The sequence below is a fragment of the Pongo abelii genome, chromosome 4 (assembly GCF_028885655.2).
Source record: "Pongo abelii isolate AG06213 chromosome 4, NHGRI_mPonAbe1-v2.0_pri, whole genome shotgun sequence".
In the NCBI taxonomy this organism is placed as follows: domain Eukaryota; kingdom Metazoa; phylum Chordata; class Mammalia; order Primates; family Hominidae; genus Pongo; species Pongo abelii.
The window spans coordinates 140,259,787-140,283,126 of NC_071989.2; the positions used below are offsets into that span (position 1 = coordinate 140,259,787).

At 38.7% G+C, this 23,340-nt stretch overlaps 1 protein-coding gene across 2 annotated transcripts in view; it reads right to left on the minus strand.

The window, feature by feature from the left end:
* Nucleotides 1–23,340, minus strand: part of MEIKIN (meiotic kinetochore factor) — a 128,007-nt gene that overhangs the window by 79,371 nt on the left and 25,296 nt on the right. For both annotated transcript variants that reach the window (XM_024247389.3, XM_054555918.1), the window contains exons 7-8: nt 19,315–19,354; nt 14,242–14,306 (exon numbers count right to left, since the gene is read on the minus strand). In XM_024247389.3, the coding sequence (XP_024103157.1) occupies nt 14,242–14,306; nt 19,315–19,354 (105 nt within the window). The remainder of the gene's footprint in view (nt 1–14,241; nt 14,307–19,314; nt 19,355–23,340) is intronic.

The following is a 23,340-nucleotide window of genomic DNA, read 5'->3' on the forward strand; positions in this document are numbered from 1 at the left end:
AATCAAACGTAGATTTGGTCTTTTCACATAGTCCCATATTTCTTGGAGGCTTGTTCATTCCTTTTCATTCCTTTTCCTCTGATCTTGTCTTCTCAATTTATTTCATTATTTTGATCCTCAATCACTGATATCCTTTCTTCCACTTGGTCAAATCGGCTATTGAAGCTCGTGCATGCATCACGAAGTTTTCATGCCATGGTTTTCAGCTCCATCAGGTCATTTAAGGTCTTCTCTACACTGTTTATTCTAGTTAGCCATTCATCTAACCTTTTTTCAAGGTTTTTAGCTTCCTTGCAATGGGTTAGAACATGCTCCTTTAGGTCAGAGAAGTTTGTTATTACCAACCCTCTGAAGCCGACTTTTGTCAACTCATCAAAGTCATTCTCCCTCCAGCTTTGCTCTGTTGCTGGCGAGGAGATGCGATTCTTTGGAGGAGAAGAGGTGCTCTGGTTTTTAGAATTTTCTGCTTTTCTGCTCTGGTTTCCTCCCATCTTTGTGGTGTTATCTATCTTTGGTCTTTGATGTTGGTGCCCTACAGATGGGGTTTTGGTGTGGATGTCTTTTTTGTTGATGTTGATGCTATTCCTTTCCGTTTGTTAGTTTTCCTTATAACAGTCAGGTCCCTCAGCTGCAGGTCTGTTGGAGTTTGCTGGAGGTCCACCTCAGACCCTGTTTGCCTGGGTATCACCAGCAGAGGCTGCAGAACAGCAAATATTGCAGAACAACAAATATTGCTGCCTGATCCTTCCTCTGGAAGCTTTGTCCCAGAGGGGCAGCCGCCTATATGATGTGTCTGTCGGCCCCTACTGGGAGGTGTCTCCCAGTTAGGCTACACAGGGGTCAGGGACCCACTTGAGGAGGCAGTCTGTCCATTCTCAGAGCTCAAACACTGTGCTGGGAGAACCACTGCTCTCTTCAGAGCTGTCAGACAGGGACATTTAAGTCTGCAGAAGTTTCTGCTGCCTTTTGTTCAGCTATGCCCTGCCCACAGAGGTGGAGTCTATAGAGGCAGTAAGCCTTGCTGAGCTGCAGTGGGCTCTGCCCAGTTCGAGCTTCCCAGCCACTTTGTTTACCAACTCTAGCCTCAGCAATGGCGGAAGCCCCTCCCCATGCCTGGCTGCACCCTCACAGGTCAATCTCAGGATGCTGCGCTAGCAGTGAGCAAAACTCCATGGGCATGGACCCCCTGAGCGAGGCACGAGACAGAATCTCCTGGTCTGTCAGTTGCTGAGACAGTGGGAAAAGCACAATATTTGGGCAGGAGTGTCCCATTTTTCCAGGTACAGTCTGTCATGGCTTCCCTTGGCTAGGAAAGGGAAATCCCCCAGTCCCTTGCACTTCCCGGGTGAGGCAATGCCCCGCCCTGCTTCGGCTTGCCTTCCATGGGCTGTACCCACTGTCCAAGCAGTCCCAGTGAGATGAACCAGGTACCTCAGTTGGAAATGCAGAAATTACCCGTCTTCTGTGTCGATCATGCTGGGAGCTGCAGACCGGGGCTGTTCCTGTTCAGCCATCTTGGAACGGACCTCTACTCTTATCTCAATTAGAAAGACTAAATGATGAACTAGCCAAAAATAATAACTACAATAACTTTTCAAGACATAATGCAATAAGATATAAATAAAAACAACAAAAAGTTAAAAAGTGGGGAGATGAAGCTAAGATGTAGTTTTATTAGTTTTCTTTTCACTTGTTTGTTTATGCAAACAACGTTAAGTTGTTATCAGCTTAAAATAATGGATTATAAGATAGTATTTGCAAGCCTCATAGTAACCTCAAATCAAAAAACATGCAACAGATACACAAAAAAAATAAGAAATTAAACTATACCACTAGAGTAAATCACCTTCATTAATAGGAACACAAAAAGGAAAGAAAGAAGGCCACAAAACAACCAGAAATAACAAAATGTCAGGAGTAAGTCTCTACTTATCAATAGTAACACTGAATGTAAATGGGCTACACTGTCCAATCAAAAGATACAGAGTGGCTGAATGGATTTAAAAAAAAAAACAAAAAAAAACAAGACCCAGTGATCTGTTGCCTGCAAGAAACACACTTCACCTATAAAGACACACACAGACTGTAAATAAAGGGATGCAAAGAAATATTCCATGCCAACGGAAGTCAAAAAAGAGTAGGAGTAGCTATATTTATATCAGACAAAACAGATTTCAAGACAAAGAAGGTTATATATAATGATAAAGGGGTCAATTCAGCAAGAAGATGTAATAATTTTAAATATATATGCACCTAACACTGGGTCATCCAGATATATAAAGCAAACATATTAGAGCTAAAGAGAAAAATAGGCCCTAATACAAAAATTGCTGGAGATTTCAACACTCCACTTTCAGCATTGGACGGATCTTCCAAACAGAAAGTCAACAAGGAAACACTGGACTTAATCTTCACTTATTCATTTGTCTTCAATTATTTAGAACAAATAAACCTAATAGATATTTGCAGCAAATTTTATCCAATGGATTCAGAATATACATTTTTCTCCTCAGCACATGGATCAGTCTCAAGGTCATATGTTAGGTCACAAAACAAGTCTTAAAACATTCCAAAAAACTAAAATAATATCAAACATCTTCTCTGAGCACAATGAAATAAAACTAGAAGTCAATAACAAGAGAGAAGAGTGAGATAAGATGGCTGACTAGACACAGCCAGGAGGAACATCTGTCGCTGAGGGAATGGGACATTGGGAAGACTGGTGAATTCCTAGCATATCTTCAGAGGGAAGGCATTGAGAGTGAATGGAAGGAAGACATAGATGCTAGGCTAAAGGAAAAAGAAGCTGGGAACCCTGCAGAGGGCTAAGGCGCACTGGACTCATTCCTGGCCCCAATGACTCCTGGGGAAGGGGTGAGTTGAGCAGGCAAGTAGCAACCCACCCTCGCCATGGGCCTCTGGAATCCTGGCAGGAGGAGACCTCATGACCCCACAGACACTTGTTCTGTAGGGGCAGAACTCCAGCTGGTGTGGATCTCAGAGGGTTTGGTGTTGGAGCATGAGTAGTGGAGCACAGCCAATGATGCCCATCTCCCAAGGCTTGCCTTGCTCCTCTAGGAGACTTTAGCCCTAGGGGAACTGTTGGACTTGAACAGCCCAGGGTAGTCTTGCCTATGAGATGGGGCTGCTCTACCTGGTCACCTCTTGGTTGGCCTGCCTATCCTGGGGATCCAGCCTGGCAGCATTTGCTTGAATGTAGCCTCAGATGCCCAGGGAGGTGCCTCCTGGGGGAGCAGCATCATAGCTCCTGTGCTGGCAGACTGCTCCTGACTGGTATAGAGTTCCAGGAGAGCAGACACCGTGGCTGTACACCAGCCCACCCATGCCCTCCCCCTGCTGCAGCCTCCTTCGTGTGGCTTTGCCTGCACACATTTGCCCATGTCCAACACCTAGATTGCTTTGCTTGCACATGTATGTATGGGTAGACCTTACTGTGCACCCCACCCACTCACCCACCATGCTGCCATTGCTGTCGAAGCATTTGCAGGCACGAAAACTGCTAGCCCCATGCCTGCCAGTGCCCTGTTGTTGTGCTGACACAGCCGTTGGCGTGAAACTGCATGTGGTGACCAACAGACCTACCCCACACCCTGCAAGGCCACTGCCACTCACATGAATGCACGCACAGATGGCATCAGTCCCACACCTACCAATGCTCTGTCCCTGTGCTGACACTGCCATTGGCACAAAACTATATAGGGAGACTGGCAGACCTTCCCCTACCCTGAGTGGCCACTGCTGCCTGCATGGATACCTGTACAGATGGCACACAGAGTCCCACACCTGCCAGCACCCACCTCGTCCTAACATCGCCACCAGTGTGAATGTGCACAGGGACCCCAGTGGGGCCTGTTCCCCCTGTGCCATGCTGCCAACCCCACCACTGTTAATACCTGCATGGACAATGGTACCCCTACAATTGCCAGCACCCTGCCATAATCAAGGAGTATGCACCCTGCTGCATTGCCACTGCTGCTGGCATGTACAAATCCCACTGCCACTGCCCTGTGAAGTGCTTTGGCTGGCACCACTCACCAGAGTGCTGTGACCAGCAGTCTGGGAACACCTTGGCCCTTGGTGAGCAGGTTGCTCACCTGAAGGGGCCAGAGAACAAAGCCAGGGGCCTGATACCAGCCCCACAGAATTGGAGCCCACACAATCCAGAGGTCCTGAGCTGAGCCTTGGCCCCCCACAAAATCTTCCAGAAACAAAACCAGTTGACTGAACCCACCTTATACAACAAGAAAACCCCCAAGGATATCAAACAGGGCAAAAGAAAAAAAAAATCCAAAGGGCAGTGATATGATTTGAATCTGTGTCCCTGACCAAATCTCATGTCTAACTGTGATCCCCAATGTTGGAGGTGAGGCCTAGTGAAAGGTGATTAGATCATGGGGGTGGTTTCTCATAAGTGCTTTAGTACCATCCTCTTGGTGCTATTATCATGATAGTGAGTTCTCATGAGATCTGGTCCTTTAAAAGTGTATAGTACCTCCTCCCTCTCCCTGTCTCTCTTCTCCTGCTCCAGCCATGTGAAGTGCTAGCTCCCTCTTTGCCTTCTGCCATGACTGTAAGTTTCCTGAGATTGCTGGGCACAATGGCTCATGCCTGCAATCCCAGAACTTTGGGAGGCCAAGGCAAGTGGATCACTTGAGCTTAGGAGTTCGTGACCAGCCTGGGCAACACGGTGAAACCCTGTCTCTACTAAAATACAAAAAATTAGCCAGGTATGGTGGTGCACACCTGTGGTCCCAGCTACTTAGGAGGCTGAAGTGGGAGGATCACTTGAGCCTGGGAGGTGAAGGTTGTGGTAAGCCAAGATGGTGCCACTGCACTCCAGCCTGGGTGACAGAGTGAGATCTTTCTCAATTAAAAAAAAAAAAAGAAGAAGTTTCCTGTGGCCTCCCCAGAAACCAGGAAGATGCCAGCATCATGCTTCCTGTACAGCCTGCAGAACCATGAGCCAATTAAGCCTCTTTTCTTTATAAATAACCCAGTCTCAGATATTTCTTTATAGTAATGCAAGAATGAATAATACAGAGAGCAACTTCAAAGACTGAAGAAACATCAGCCCACAAAGATGGGAAAGAACCAGTGCAAAAACTCTGGCAATTCAAAAAGCCAGAGTGTCTTCTTACCTCCCAAAAACCCCACTAGTTCCCCAGCAATGGCTGTTAACCACGCTGAGATGGCTGAAATGACGGAAATAGGAATCAGAATATGGATAGGAACAAGGATCATCGACATACAGGAGAAAGTCGAAACCCAATCCAAGGAATCTAAGGATTATAATAAAATGATACTGGAGCTGATAGGCAAAATGGCCATTATAAGAAAGAACTGAACTGATGCAACAGAGCTAAAAAATACACTCTGAGAATTTCATAACGCAATTGCAAGTATTAAGAGTAGAATTGACCATGCTGAGGAAAGAATCTCAGAGGTTGAAGCCTGGATGTACAAAAGAACTCAGATAAAAATAAAGAAGAAACAATGAAAAAGAATGAACAAAACCTCCAAAAAATATGTGATTATGTAAAGAGGCCTAATCTATGAGTCATTGGTATGCCTAAAAGAGAAGGAAAGAAACCAAGCAACCTGGAAGACATTTCAAGATATCATCCATGAAAATTTCCCCAACCTCACTAGAGAGGCCAACATTCAAATTCAGGAAAAGCAGAGAACCCCTGCAAAATACTACATAAGAAGACCATCCTCAAGACACACAGTCATCAGATTCTCCAAGGTCAAAATGAAAGAAAAAATGTTAAAGTCAGCTAGAGTGAAGGGGCAGGTCACCTACAAAGGAAATCCCATTAGGCTAACAGCAGACCTATCAGCGGAAACCCCATAAGCCAGAAGAGAATAGGGGCCTATATTCAGCATTGTAAAAGAAAATAATTTTCAACCAAGATTTTCATATCCAGCCAAACCAAGCTTCACAAGCAAAGGAGAAATAAGATCCTTTTCAGACAAACAAATGCTAAGGGAATTTGTTAGCACAAGACCTGCCTTACAACAGGTCCTGAAGGGAGTGCTAAATATGGACAAGAAAGACCATTACCAGCTACTACAAAAAACACACTTAAGTACATAGACAAGTGACACTACAAAGCAACCACACAAACAAGTATGCATAATAACCAACTAACAACATGACGAAAGGACCAAATCCACACATATCAATACTAACCTTGAATGTAAATGAGCTAAATACTCCCAATTAAAAGGCACAGAGTGGCAAGTTGGATAAAGAAACAAAACCCAACAGTATGCTGTCTTCAAGAGATCCATCTCACGTACAATGACACACACCCAAAGTAAAGGGATGAAGAAAAAATCTACCAAGCCAATTAAAAAAAAACCCAAAAAACAAAAAACAAAAAACAGAAAAAAAGCAGATGCAGCTATTCTAATTTTAGACAAAATAGATTTTAACCAAGATCAAAAAAAGACTAAGAAGGGCATTACATAATGTAAGAAGGGCATTATGGGGCTCAATTCAACAAGAAGATCTATCTTTCCTAAATATATATGCACCTAACACAGGAGCACCCAGATTCATAAAGGAAGTTCTTAGAGACCTATGAAGAGATTTAGAAAACCACAGAATAATAATGGGACACTTAAACACCCCCTGACAGTATCAGACAGATTGTCAAGGCAGAAAACTAACAAAGATATTCAGAGCCTTAACACAACACTTGACCAAATGGATCTAATGGACATCTACAGAACTCTCCACCCCAAAACAACAGAATATACATTCTCCTTATACGCACATGGCAAATACTGATCACAAAGTCAGGTACAAAAGAATCTTCAGCAAATTTCAAAAGAAATGAAATCATACCAACCACTCTCTCAGACCATAGGGCAATAAAAATAGAAATAACTGCTAAGAAAATTGCTCAAAATCATACAATTATTGAACTAATTTACACTCCCACCAATAGTGTAAAAGTGTTACAGACAGTGTGGCGATTCCTCAAGGATCTAGAATCAGAACTATCATTTGACCCAGCGATCCCATTACTGGGTATATACCCAAAGGATTATAAATCATTCTACTATAAAGACACATGCACACGTATGCTTATTGCAGCACTGTTCACAATAGCAAAGACTTGGAACCAACCCAAATGCCCATCAATGATAGGCTGGATTAAGAAAATGTGGCACATATACACCATGGAATACTATGCAGCCATAAAAAAGGATGAGTTCATGTCCTTTGCAGGGACATGGATGAAGCTGGAAACCATCATTCTCAGCAAACTAACACAGAAACAGAAAACCAAACACCACATGTTCTCACTTGTAAGTTGAACAATGAGAACACATGGACATAGGGAGGGGAACATCACACACCAGGGCCTGTCAGGGGGTTGGGGGATAGGGGAGGAATAGCATTAGGAGAAATACCTAATGTAGATGAAGGGTTGATGGGTGCAGCAAACCACCATGTGTATACCTATGTAACAAACCTGCACGTTCTGCACATGTATCCCAGAACTTCAAGTATAATTTTTTAAAAAGTGAAAAAAAACCATACAATTAAATGGAAATTTAAAAAACCTGAATGACTTCTGGGTAAATAATGAAATTAAGGCACAAATCAATTACTTTTTTGAAACTAATGAGGAAAAAGATACAACATACCAGACTCTCTGGGACACAGCCAAAGCAATGTAAGAGGGAAGTTTATAGCACTAAATGCTCACATCAAAAAGTCAGAAATAACTCAAATTAGCAACCTAATATCACAACTAGAGGAACCAGAAAAACAAGAGCAAATCAACCCCAAAGCTAGCAGAAGACAATAAATAACCAAAATCAGACTAAAGGAAACTAAGATGAAAAAAACCATACAAAAGATCAATGAATCAGGGGCTACTTCTCTAATAGAATTAATCTGATAGACCACTAGCTAGATTAATAAAGAAAACAAAGAGAAGAGCCAAATAAACACAATTAGAAATGACAAAGGAGACATTACCACTGACCCCACAGAAACACAAAAAACCCTCAGAGACTATTATAAACACCTCTATGCACACAAGCTAGAAAACCTAGAAGAAATGGATAAACACACAGACCAATAGAGAAACAAAATAGAGAACGCAGACATAACCACCAGATCTTCGACAAATCTACCAAAACAAGCAATGGGGAAAGGACCCCCTATTCAATAAATAGTGCTGGGATAACTGGCCAGCCATATGCAGAAGACTGAAATTGGAGATCCCTTCCTTACACCATAAACAAAAATTAACTCAAGATGGATTAAAGATGTATATCTAAGACTCAAAACTATCAAAACCCTGGAAAATAACCTAGGAAATACCACTCTAGACAAAGGACATGGCTAAGACTTCATAACAATGACGCCAAAAGAAATTGCAATGAGAGCAAAAATGACAAATGGGACCCAATTAAACTAAAGAGCTTCTGCACAGCAAAAGAAACTATCAACAGAATCAACAATCTACAGAATGGGAGAAAATATTTGCTAACTATGCATCTGACAAAGGTCTAATATCAGAATCTATAAAACAAATTTATAAGCAAAGAACCATTCCATTAAAAAGTGGGCAAAGGACATGAACAGACACTCTTCAAAAGAAGACATATACACGACCGACAAACATGCAAAAATGCTCAACATCACTAATCATTAGAGAAATGCAAATCAAAACCACAATGATACCATCTCACACTAGTCAGAATGACTATTAATAAAAAGTAAAAAAATAACAGATACTGACAAAGTTGCAGAGAAAACAGAATGCTTATATACTGTTAGTGGGAGTGTAAATTATTTCAACCATTGTGGAAAGCAGTGTGGTAATTCCTCGAGCAGCTAAAAACAGAACTATCATTTGACCCAGCAATCCCATTATTGGGTATATACCCAAAGGAATATAACTTATTCTACCATAAAGACACATACAAGCATATATTTATCACAGCATTATTCACAATAGCAAAGACATGGAATCAACTTAAATGTTCATCAATGGTAGACTGGAGGAAAAAAATGTGGTACATATACACCATGGAATGCTATGCAGTCACACAAAAGAAGAATACGTCCTCAGCAGCAATGCAGATAAATCTGAAGGCCATTATCCTAAGCAAACTAATACAGGAACAGAAAACCAAATACTGCACAGTCTCACTTATAAGTGGGACCTAAACACTGGGTATATATGGACAGAAAGAAGGAACAACAGACACTGGGGCCTACTTGAGGGTGAGAGGAGGGTGACTATTGAAAAAGTACCTATCAGGTACTATGATTATTACATAGATGAAGAAATAATCTGCACACCAAACTACCGTGACACCCAATTTATCTACATAACAAATTAGATACGTGTACACCTGAATCTAAAATAAAAGATAAAAAATAACGAGGAATTTTGGAAACTAACAAACACATGAAAATTAAACAATATGCTCCTGAATGACTAGTGAGTCAATGAAGAATTAAGAAGGAAACTGAAAATATTCTTGAAACAAATCATAATGGAAACACAACATACCAAAACCTACAGGATACAGTGAAAGCAGTACTAACAGGGAAATTTACAGTTACAAATGCTCATATCAAAAAGAATAAAAACTTCAAATAAACAACCTAACAGTGCATCTTAAAGAACTAAAAAAGAGCAAACCAAACCCAAAATTGGTAGAAGAAATAAAAAAGATCAGAGTAGAAACAAATGAAGTTGAAAACAATACAAAAAAGCAATGAAATAAAAAATTGGTTTCTTGTAAAAAAAAACTGACAAACCTGTAGCCAGACTAACAAACAAGAGAGAAAACCCAATTAAATAAAATCAGAGATGAAAAGGGAGACATTACAACTGATACTGCAGACATTCAAAGGATCATTAGTATCTACTATGAGCAACTACATGCCAGTAGACAGATGTAATCTAGTATGACTGAACCAGGAAGCAACCCAAAACCTTGAGCCAGGCAGTTGGCTCACGCCTGTAATCCCAGCACTTTGGGAGGCCAAGGTGGGCGGATCACGAAGTCAGGAGTTCGAGTCCAGCCTGACCAACATGGTGAAACCCCATCTCTACTAAAAATACAAAAATTAGCCGGGCGTGGTGGCGTGCGTCTGTAATACCAGCTACTCAGGAGGCTGAGGCAAGAGAATCACTTGAACCTGGGAGTCGGGGGTTGCAGTGAGCTGAGATTGTGCCACTGCACTCCAGCCTGGGCAACAGAGTGAGACTCCGTCTCAAGATAAATAAATAAATAAATAAATAAATCCAAAACCTGAACAGGACAATACAAGTAACAAGATTGAAGCTATAATAAAAAGTCTCCTGGTAAAGAAAATTCCAGGACCTAGTGACTTCACTGTTGAATTCTACCAAATATTTAAAGAAGAACTAATACCAATCCTACTCAAACTGTTCCAAAAAACAGAGGATGAGGGAATACTGCCAAACTCATTCAATGCTATCAGTATTACCCTGATGCGAAAACCAGACAAAGACATATCAAAAAAAGAAAACTATAGGCCAATATTTCTGATGAATATTGATGTAAAAATCCTCAATAAAATAGCAAACTGAATTCAACAACATGTTAAACAGATCATTCTTCAAGACTAAGTGGGATTTACTCCAGGGACACAAGGATGGTTCAACCTATGCAAATCAATCAATAGATACATCATATCAACAGAATAAAGGAAAAAAAACCATATGATCATTTAAATTATGCTAGAAAATCATGTGATAAAATTCAACATCCCTTCATGATAAAAATTCTCAAAACACTAGGTACAAAAGGAACATACCTCAATATAATAAAAGCCAATATATGACAGACCTACAGCTAGTATCATACTAAATGGGGAAAAACTGAAAGCCTTTCTTTGTAAACCTGGAACAAGACACGATGCTCACTTTCACCATTATTATTCAACATAGTATCGGAAGTCTAGCTAGAGCAGTCAGACAAGAGAAAAAAATAAAGGGCATCCAAATTATAAAGGAAGAAGTCAAATTATCTTTGTTTGCAGATGACATGGTCTTATACTTAAAAGAAAAATGAAAAATTCCACCAAAAAATTAGTAGAACTGATAAATAAATTAGCAAAGTTACTTGACACAAAATCAACATACAAAAATCAGTGGCATTTTCATATGCCAACTGTAAACAATCTGAAAAAGAAGTCAAGAAAGTAATACCATTTACAAGAGCAACAAATAAACTAAAATATCTAGGACTTAACCAAAGATCTGAAAGATCTCTGTAATGAAAACTATGAAACACTGCTGCAAGAAATTGAAGAAGACAGCAAAAAATTGGAAAGGTATTCCATGTTCATGGACTGAAAGAATCAATATTGTTAATATGGCCACACTACCCAAAGCAATCTGTAGGTTTAATGCAATCCCTATCAAAATATCAATGAAATTCTTCCCACAAATAAAACAAAGTACTAAAATTTATATGGAACACAAAAGATCCAGAATAGTCAAAGCTAACCTGAGCGAAAATAATGAAACTGAGAAATCACATTACGTGACTTTAAATTATACTATGGCGCTACAGTAACCCAAACAGCATGGTACTGGCATAAAAAACAGACACATAGACCAAGGAATCAGAAAAGAGAACCCATAGATAAATCTATACATCCACACTGAACTCATTTTTTTACAAAGGTGCCAAGGACATTCTTTGGGGAAGGGCCAGTTTCTTTAACATGGTGCTTGGAAAACTGGATAGCTACGTGAAAAAGAATGAAACTAGACCCTTGTCTGTTGCCATATATAAAAATCAAATTAACATGGATTAAAAACTTAAATCTAAGACCTCAGACTATGAAACTACTACAAGAAAACATTGGGGAAAGTCTCTAGGACATTGGGCTGGGCAAAGATGTCTTGAGTAATACCCCACAAACACAGGCAACCAAAGCAAAATGACAAATGAGATTACATCAAGTTAAAATGCTTCTGCACAGCAAAGGAAACAATCAATAAAGTGAAGCGACAACCCATAGAATGGGGGAAAATATTTGCAAACTACTCCACCTAATTAAGGATTAATAACCAGAATATATAAGGAGCTCACACAACTCTATAGGAAAAACAAAAATCTGATAATCCAATTAAAAATGAGCAAAAGACCTAAACAGACATTTCTCAAAAGAAGACATACAAATGGCAAACAGGTCTATGAAAAGGTGCTCAACATCACTGATCATCAGAGAAATGCAAATCAAAACTACAATGTCATATCATCTTACCCCAGTTAAAATTGCGTTTATCCGAAAGTCAGGCAATAACATGCTGGTGAGGATGTGGAGAAAAGGGAACCCTCGTATACTGTTGGTGGGAACGTACATTAATATAACCACTAAGGAGAACTGTTTGGAGCTTCCTCGAAAACATAAAGATAGAGATATCATACGATCCAGCAATCCTACTGCTGAGTATACATGCAAACTAAAGGAAATCAGTATATCAAAGAGGTATCTGCACTCCCATATTTGTTTCAGCACTATTCACAACAGCCAAGATTTGGAAGCAACCTAAGTGTCCATCAACAGATGAATGGATAAAGAAAATGTGGTACATAAACACAATGGAGTACTATTCAGCCTTAAAAAAGAATGAGATCCTGTCATTTACAATAACATGAATAAAACTGAAGGTCATTATGATAAGTGAAATAAACCAGGCACAGAAGGACAAATATTGCTTGTTCCCACTTATTTGTGGGATCTAAAATAAAAACAATTGAACTCATGGAGATAGAGAATAGAAGGATGGTTATCAGAGGCTGATAGCTGGGGAGGGGGAGTGGTTTGTAGGGAAGGTGGGGATGGTTAATGAGTACAAAAAAATAGTTAGAAAGAATGAATAAGACCTAGTATTTGCTAGCACAACAGGATGACTGTAGTCAAAAATAATTTAACTATACATTTAAAAATAACTAAAAGAGTATAACTGTATTATTTGTAACACAAAGGATAAATGCTTGAGGGCATGGATACCCTACTTACCCTGATGTGATTATTATGCATTGCATGCCTGTATTAAAATATCTCATGTAAGCCATAAACATATACACCATCTACGTATCCACAAATATTAATAATAAAAAAATTGTAAAAAGAAATGTGTAAAAAAATCTCTAGAGTAAGAAGTGGCTTATTTAATTTTAAATTTTAAGTTACCATATAAAAGTAAGAATACAAAAACATACAGAATTCAAGAATCACTATTCTGCTCTACCACCAAGCTTTGTAAATATTTTCCACAGCTAAAGCAACACTTTTTATTCGGCAAAACCTAGGTAAAATCATGGTTGTTTTTGGTACACTTACCACTTTCCCTTTAATTAGTGCTTATCTGTTATTCACACATTCCCCTATTCTTTGATCTGTAAAACAAATCCTTCTTCCAATGCTAACCCTCCGGGGTAGAAGGTATTGCTCCTTCCAAGGATTTTGTGCTTTTACAAGATTAGTTTTTATCACTAGACTAATTTTGCTTAGAAAAGAAAGTATATTAATTGTTTTATACCTACAGTTCCTAACTTAATGTGTGGCATTTAGTAAATGCTCATTAAGATAACTTCTTAAAATGAAGATTATGCAAATATATATTCATACAAACATTTACAACCATCAAGAGCAAAATCAGCAATTCTTCAAGTTTACTCTCAAATGGATGCTATAAAACTTGATGCAGGAAATACAGAAAAATATGAGATACAGTAGAGGTTAATAAGGATATAAATGTCTTGCTAAATTTATCCTAATAGTAAACTACATAAGGGTTTGCAAGACACTTTGCTGATCTCTTTATTTTTCAATCATTATGCATAACTACAATATATGCTTACTTATTGTCCTCTCCTACAGCTGAAATCTACAAGCGGAGGAAAAGTATATCACTTCCACTAGTATATACAACAATATCTAGTATGGAGTTCACATTCATTAAATGTTTATTAAATGAATAAATGATTGATGCTGTGGGGATAGCAAAGACCCACTTTCTGATCCCACATATCTTCATTGCTTAAATACAACCAAGCTAAACAGTACTTGTTTTACTGGGCTACTAACTTTGTTAATGCATGTTGCAGGTAGCAAAAATAAATACAGAATCATGTATTTTAACATAAATATTACAATTACTACATAAAATAATTAGTTTCATTATTTATTACCTGATTCTGAATTTGAAGCACACTTTGCTTTTGGAGAAACATTTTGATCTGCTGTGGTCATCACTCTATAACAAGAACAAACTAGTTAGTGGTATTTTCTAAATCCTTCAGTAACTTTCAAAAACCCTCAAATAATATTTAAAATAAAGATATTTATTTGAGATTAATTATCCTGTGGGAAAATATACAGTTGCTTAGAAAAATGTTATGGTATTTATACGAACAAATAGTTTAATAAAAAAGGCAATATATTTATACATTTATGAGTGTGAAACAATATGCGTAGAGGACAGGGCATAGTGTTTAGAATAAGACAGACGTTGCTTTAAACTCCAGTTCCACTACTCACACTTGAGTGGCCTTTGGAAAGCTACTTAGCCTGTCTTGAGTCTTGGTTACCTCATTTATGCAAAAGGGATAGCAATCTTGTTTCCTGAGATTCTTGTGGAAAGAATTTTAAGATACATGACAGATTTATTATTATTATTATTATTATTTATTATTATTATTATTATTATTGAGAGAGGGTCTTGCTCTGTTACCCAGGCTAGACTGCAGTAAAATATTTTTTTGAAATTAATATGCTGGGGTTTTTTTTTGTACTTCTACAAACTAGACCACCCCCAGTTCTACCTAAATGTGTAGGAAAGGACTAGCTATCACAAAAGGAATAAATACCAAAGGATCAAAGCTCAGCCTCTGACCACAAAAATGGGATTTCTGAGTCCCTAGCAAGAAAATGCAGTTGAAAACCAAATGTGAGAAGGGAATTTTCTAAATTCCTACACTGATTAACTGAATAGTTGAACTCAGTAAACAGAAACAATTTTATTCTTTCATATTTCCTTTTAAACGTATCCTGTCAAAATAGTACTTTCTTGCCTCTGAATGAACTTTCAGGTAGATTTCTTTTTACTAACACCTTTCTGGCATTCTCTTGTAATAAGTAGCTATTTTTAGGTAACACAAAGTTCAGTGTAATATTACAAATCCAAACTCTCCTTACGCAATTTAAATTTTTTCCTTTTCTCAGCTTGGGCATGATTTAGACTCAGAATATGCTGTGGGAAGAGCAACCACCATTGGTCTCATCTCTGTTTCTTGTTCTTTTCCCTTGCCTATTTGGAAACTACACTTTGGGTTCCTCTGGCAGTGAATTATAGGAAAGGAGTTTTAAAAACATACAGGAAAGTCTTTCTCAATCTTGACTGACACAGTTATGTGCCATTGGTATCTCTGGGATATGACAGGTAATCAAATGTGGACTCTTTTAAACTTGAAGTATTCTGAAGGGTTCGTTGGAGGTTTACCTATCACTGGAGGTTTACCTATCACTGCAGCTCTACCTATCACTGGAGCTCTCTCACTTGCTGCTTTTTATCATCTCCTCAGCTTTTGCCTTTGATGATAGAACCTCCAACTGCTTTTGAGTGAGGTTACTTCATCCTTTGCAGGAAGTCATATTGGGCATAATCCCTTTCAAAATGATCCATAATTAGCCCCCTTCTATGGAATCCATATTTGGCCTATTGGCATTGTGCACAAATCTTTGTCATGTCAAACTCTGAAAGTATATCTAGCTTCCTCTTTATTCTGCCATTCCAAAGCACCTAACAGACCCTCTTTGCCTTTAGACTTTTCGGGTATGAGTCAGAAACTAACTCCCAGGGACATATGTTGAACCTTCCAAATGGTTCTCTTGGAGCTTCCTTTCTTGTGTTGAGGTGAGGGAGAAGACTCCTCGCTCCACGTGATACCAATATATAGCTCTTATCAAAGACACATGCATCCTTGGACTTTTCATCCTCTCCATGTATTCTTAGCCTTTTCTTAGTTTGGAGATGAGTAATAAGCTAATGCTGGTAGAATTGGTTTTTGGCCTCACCTTTTACAAACTCCACATAGATAATTCTACACAGAATAAGGAATGGGGGTACTTGTCAACGATTTGTGTTCATCAGTAAGGCCACTGTCCAAACTCTAAGACAACATGAAAACCACATTTAACATTTTGCTACCTTCCTCAAGTTCCTATTAACATATGTAAGTTAAAACACAACTACAGAGTTCTACTATTAGCCATTGCTATGGTTTGAATGTTTTCCACTCCAAAATTCGTGTTGAAATTTAATAGCCAATGTGGCAGTATTGAGAGACAGGGTCTTTAAGAGGTGACTGGATCATGAGGGCTCTGCCTCCATAAATGGATTAAGCCATTCATGGATTAATGGAGTAATGGATTAATATGTTATCATGGGAATGGTATGATTGGCTTTACAAGAGGAAAAAGAGAAACCTGAGCTACTACGTTCAGTCCCTTTGCTATGTAATGCCCTTTGCCACCTCGGGACTCTGCAGAGAGTCCCCATCAGCAAGAAGGCCGTCACTAACTACAGCCCCTTGACCTTAGAATTCTTAGCCTCTATAACTGTAAGAAATAAATTCCTAGCCAGGCATGGTGGCACATGCCTGTAGTCCTATTTACTTAGGAGGCTGAGGCTGGAGGATCACTTGAACCCAGGAGTTTGAGGTTACAGTGAGCTATGATGGTGCCACTGCACTCCAGCCTGAGCAACAGAGTAAGACTCTGTCTCAAAAAAAAAAAAAAAAGAAAAGAAAGAAAGAAAGAAAGGAAAGAAGGAAGGAAGGAAGAAGGATGGACAGACAGATGGAAGGAAGGGGGTGGGGAGAGAGAGAAAGAAAGAAAGAGAAAGAGGAGAAAAAGAAAAGAAAAAAAGGAAGGGAGGGGAGGGGAGGGAAAGGGGAAGGGGAAGGGGGAAGAGGGAAGGGGGAAGAGAAGGGAAGGGAAGTAAGGAAAGGAAAGGAATTCTTTTTCTTTATAAATTACCCGGTTTCAGGTATTTTGTAATAAGCAACAGAAAACAGACTAAGACAACCATATGATACAGAAAAAGCTAAGGAAGTTAACAAAGATAGATCTCTCCTCCACACCTTCCAGTCTAGAGCATTATTAGAAAGAGAAGGGGGACAAAGACTTAGAAAATAAGCAGACAATGGGAGCTGACTTTTCTCCCTCAAGGCCCAAATATGGAGATAGGGGTAATAAATGGGAAGATGACATTAGAAGAGATGAAGAGAAAGCCAAAAGAACAGGGAGTATGTACTAACTCCCTGTTTAGAACTCTAGGAGATGTCCACACAGGGTGGAAACAACATAACAAGAAGAGCTCAGGCAGAGAGGGGGCATCAGTTAGCTCTCCTGAGATTCTCTTAATTCCTGGGCATTGAGAACAAGTTCTCAAGGTTCCATACACCAAGGGCAATGAAGAAAGTGGCCAAATTTACAGCCAAAACACCTGGCATAGGTGTGCTGTGGTGAAGTGACTCTACTACAAAGGTTGTGGAAAGCCACCTAGTCAAAGTCTGGATACAGGACTTCAATGAGACTCAAAAGGTTTGAGAAAGCAACAAAAACCAAAGTGAGGTAAAATCAGCAATGGAGGACCTCAGGTCCTAAATAAGGCCTTAAGTTTATGAGTCAATGATTTTTTCAGTGGAGCCCAGACCAGGTATAGAATCAGTCTAGAAGCCTTGCAGCATGAATCAGTAAAAATCCAGAGACAGCTTATGGGATTCCAGATACTCTCAGATCCCAACTTTACCCTTTCCCCAGCATTGCTACAAGGCTACGTAAGGTCTGCCTCTATTCCTAAACACTTACATTTACGGTGACTATTTGTCCAAACTGGAACATTTCTGAGAGTACAAGGGTACTCTATTAAGAATTATGTCAGAAAAACAGGCATACACTGAAACTGCCCAGGCAGATAAAGGGATATGATCACCTACCAATATGCCATTCTCAGGACTATGGAATGGGGAGAAAATCCAAGATTCAGCATTTACCCAAAAAGGACTTCTAACCAGAAGTAAATGGATGACAATAAGTAAGTTTAACTCATTATTTCCCAGCTAAATAGGGGCGAAGGGTGATGAGGGTTTAAGAGAAGTTTAGATGAGTTATTTTAAAAAAAAATAAATGAAGCTATATTTTCTTTACACATGTAAGTAGTAGGTTTTATTTTTCAAAGAGAGGTCAGTATTTAGGTGAGACAGGAAATAGTCTCAGATACACATAATCAAGTGTTTTATTACATTTGCTCCATTTCAGTACATAGGCAACAGTCATTAAAGTGGATCTATAAAGAAGTTATCGCAATATAAATAAAACCCCCTTCCTCCATTAGCTACTATGTCAAAGTTGTAGGGGTTTTACTTTGTGAATGTGCTACTTAAATAAAGAGAATGCCAGATGTCTAGTAGATAACAGGCACTCAAATCTGGTATCATTATTATCCAAATACCATTCTATCCTCCTTAAGAATATATTACATTATAAATTGTGGAAGGAATTTTTTAAGCGAGTCCATCATCATCTCTGGTCACCTTAGTCATTTATATTTACTATTTTCACTGTCATTTACTGAAGGACAATTCACCCAAAAAAACAATTCACCCAAGAAAATTTCTCTTCAGAAATTTCTCACCATTTAGATACAGGCATATTTATAAAGAGGCTATCATACTAACGCTACTCTCTTCTCACTCTACATTCTTTCCCAAGGAGACAACTATGCCTTCAGTCCAGGACTTTTCCCTTGCTCTCCAGGCTAGGCCATCCAACTTGTTGTTGGACATCTCCATTTCAAAGTGCTGTCGGTACCTCAGTATTACCCCAACCCACTCTTGCTTTTTCATTTGTGTTCCCTCACCTAGTGAACAAGTTTTCATCCAATTTCCTAAGTCAGAGGGCTGAGAGCCAACTTGGATTTCAACTTCTTCCAATCTGTCACTAAAAAGTATTGACTATCCCTCTTGAATTTTTCTCAAACTTTTCCTTTTCGCTATCATTGCTGAGGGCAGAGATTTTATTTTTAATCAATTTTGTTCACTACTATATCTCTAGCAATTACAACAGTACTGACACATAGTGAGTTCTCAACAAATAATAAATGAACACCTGAGTTTGTGGACTAACAATCATATTTGCTATATAACTATTATAATACAGGGTTTCAGAAGCTCAACAATTTTAAAATTTTTAGTTCTTACGTTTTTCTATAGCACTTCTGATAATCTTCTGAAGAGGTACCTAGGAAAGAAAATAAAAACAATCTATTAGAAATATAATTCAAAGACAAACCAGAGGCAAAAATTAGGTAAAAATGAATATATTCCCCCAAGTGCAGTTCATTTTTATAACTTTTTAAATATTGTTTTTATGTCTGCCACTTAAATTAGGTAAAAATATTTTCAAAATATCAAAGTAAAAAAATGTTGCAAAATTTTGTGAGATACAGGAATCTCTCCTTTGTATTTGAATAGTTCTTTATAATTTTTGAAGTCTTCACCTGTATTATCTTACTTGATTCTTACAACAATCCTGTCAGGTAAATATATCAATTTATTATCCCCATTTTACATATAAGAAAAAAATAACTGGTCCAATTACAAAACTAGGCCGGGCACGGTGGCTCACGCCTGTAATCTCAACACTTTGAGGGGCCGAGGCAGGTGGATCACCTGAGGTCAGGCGTTCAAGACCAGCCCGGGCAACATGGTGAAACCCCGTCTCTACTGAAAACACAAAAATCAGCTGGCCATGGCAGCATAGGCCTGTAATCCCAGCTACTTGGGAGTATGGGGCACGAGAATTGCTTGAAGCCAGGAGGTGGAGGCTGCAGTGAGCCGAGATTGCGCCACTGCACTCCAGCCTGGGCTAGAGTGATACTCCATCTCAAAAAAAAAAAAAAAAATTAGAAAACTCATAGTCGAATACTAGTCCAGTATCAAATATATAGAAATGCATACTAATAGATTGGTCAAGAGAATTTCTGCCAGCCAACATTTGACTGCCTCAGGTACATTAAGGTATTACTAGGAATATAAAGAACCATGGGTATAGTTGTCTAAAGAAATTAAAACCTTTAGTGGCTGTGGTACTTTGCTTATGTTAGATTAGAATTTTTAAATCTCGCCAATTAAGAGGAGACAAAGTGAATGGTGCCTTTAAGCATTTCCTCAAAGGGAGGTTCTCAAAACATAAAGGGCTACAGTGGACCCTTATCATCTAGCATCTACTCTGTTTTTGCTGGTAACAGTCACCTCATTGTTTTTCCCCTGATGGTCCAGGCATAGCCTATAACTCAATGCTGTGAGAGCCCTGCATCTCCCTGGACAAAGTGACTAGTTCAGGGTAAGGCATATAAACTAATGAAGCCCATGTTTAAGGTCCAGGACTTCAGTTCAAATTGTTGGGAAAGAGAAGCACTTTTTTCAATGTATTTGAGGCTGTGATTACGTAAGCCCAGAGCCAGCAAAAGTTTCTCTAAGAAGGGACTTGTCTGAGAGCATAACTGACATAGAGGGATCCTGAGCCAAGAGATAGAGAGGAAATGGATCCTACCGATATCATTTGAAACCCTGGATCAAGTTGCATTTGTACCTGATTTATTGCTGAATTTTTCAGGTACATGTGGTAACAAATTCCCTTTTTAACCTAATACTATTAGATTTTTTGACATTTGCAATGGATAAGAATCCTAACCAAAGTATTTGCTAAAGAGACAGGCTGCTTCTTTGAGAACTTTATTTCAGCAAAGGAGTTGCCAAACTAAACATAACACAGAAGACAAGGCCTTCAAACACTGTAGAAATATTGCCATCCAGACAGCTATCAACTTTCCAATAAAGGACCCCTAACTCAATGTTCTTTGACTAACATGACCCTTTCTTAGTGGCAGGCTCTAATAGGTAGGCTGACAATATCCATTCCTACTGCCCTTCTTCATTTTCCTTGCCTTCTACCACAATAGAGGATAGGAAAGCAAAATACTTGGTTTCTCAGCCTCCCTGGTGGTAGACAGATGCATGACCCAGTTCTGGCCAACAGACCAAAGTAGAAGTCAGCTGGGAATTTCTGGGAAAGCTTTTCTTCTTCCAATAAAAGAATATATGTGGGGCTACTCCTGCCCTCTCTCATTCTTTCTACCAGGAACATGGCTGTGACACCTAGAGTTTAGCAACCACCTTGCAACTATGGGGTAACAAGCCAACACACTTGGTTGTATGTTGACATAAGACCCTATGATCTTGATGATATTAGTGAACTGCTACACTAGCTCTGGGCTGGTATGGGAGAAACATAAACCCAATATGAATAAAAAATTTTTGCATGACAAAAAATACCATGAACAAAAAGACAACTGACAAATTGGGACAAAATATTCATAATATATACCACAGACAAAAGGCCAATATTCTTCAAATAAAAATGGCCCTTAAACATATGAAAAATGTTTAAACTCACATATAATTATGGAAATGCAAGTTAAAATAGCACAGAGATACCATTTGTCACCTATAAAAGTAGCAAAAATTAAAAAAATATATGACAACACATTCTATTGGTAAGGATATAGGGAGACCAGCACTTCAACACACTGCTGTTGGGAATGCAAACTGTTACAATCCTTCTGGAGGAAAACTTGGCAATATCCAATAAAATGATATCTGCACTTACCTTTTGACCCAGCTATCCTACCTCTGGAAATCTACCTTGAAGACACACTGCCAATAACATGAAAATATATATCATAAGTTTATTCATTGCAGTATTGTTGATGGTGGCAAAATATTGGGGAAAAACCTAATTTTTCCCCAATACAGAGTGGAGTACTATGCAGCTGTAAAAAATAAGAGGAAGATCTCTATGTCAACCAATGTGGAGTGATTTCCAGTACATACTGTTAGGTGGAAAAATCAAAGTGAAAAAAAGAGTAGCTATATAGCGCGGTACCCTTCATGTAACAAAGAAGAGGATATAAAGAAATACATGGATATCTCCTCATTTGTACAAAAGAAACACAGGAAGGATAAGCCAAAAACTAAAAAGACCAGTTACACCACAGGTGAGAAAGGGGTAGAAAGAAGAGAAGAATGGTAGCTGGAAGAAGGAGAAAGTGACAATTTTCGGAGAATACCTTTTTATATAGCTATGACTCTTAAAACCATAGTAATATTTCATATTCCTAAATACATAAACAAAACCAAACAGGAAAGGTGAATGCAAAAGTTAATCAATAACAAATGAATCTAGCTATACATATTACAAGTGAATAACTTCTCATATGCTAAGGGAGGTGGGGAGAAAATGAACTTACGTAACTTTGGAAAATTAGTATTTTGACTGGATGCTGTAATGCTAAAGACAAAAAGAACTGTATACAAATGCTGTAATTTATTTACTAAATGTGTTTCTTACAGGAGCCTGGGTTAACACTACTGAAACTACTCTATACATATATACTAGAAATAAATAAATAAATAAATAAATGAACAAATGATGAAAGTACTGGATTTCAAACCATAGAATAAATATCCATGAGTCTACACTGAATAAGTAATCAAATAAACAAATGGCAGAAAAGAGAAAGTTCTTCTTTTACAGTAGAATTCCAATTAATAAAAGTAGCAGGAAAGAATAGAATAAAAAATCACCCTTGGACAAACACCACAGTAATAAAGGTTGAAGTCAGCTGGCTCCTCTGATGGCTGCTAAAATTAGTGAAATAAAGTTTGAGGAGAAACAGAAACAGAGTTTACAGTCTCAAACCATCTTTTTGTAGATATTCAAAAATTACAAAGAGAAAACGTAATCTTTAATTGGAGAAATTCAGCAGATACCACCTTAACTAAATGATGAAATTTACCATCACCACTAATAAGACATAATATTCTTCAAATAAAAATGGGGGGACATCATGAACCCTTTGATATGATATGATACACTGCAAAGGCACAACATCATTTCTGTGGTATACCAAAAACTGCATAACTTCATTCCTTTTCTTTTTTTTTTTTTTTGAGAAGATCCTCATTCTGTCACCCAGGCAGAAGTTAAGTGGTACAAACATGGCTCACTGTAGCCTTGACCTCCTGGGCTCAAGCGATCCTCTCATTCTCCCACCTCAGCCTCTTGAGTAGTTGGGACTACAGGCGTGCACCATCACATCTGGCTCATTTTTTATTTTTTGTAGAGATAGAGGTCTCACTATGTTGCCCAGGCTGGTCTCAAAC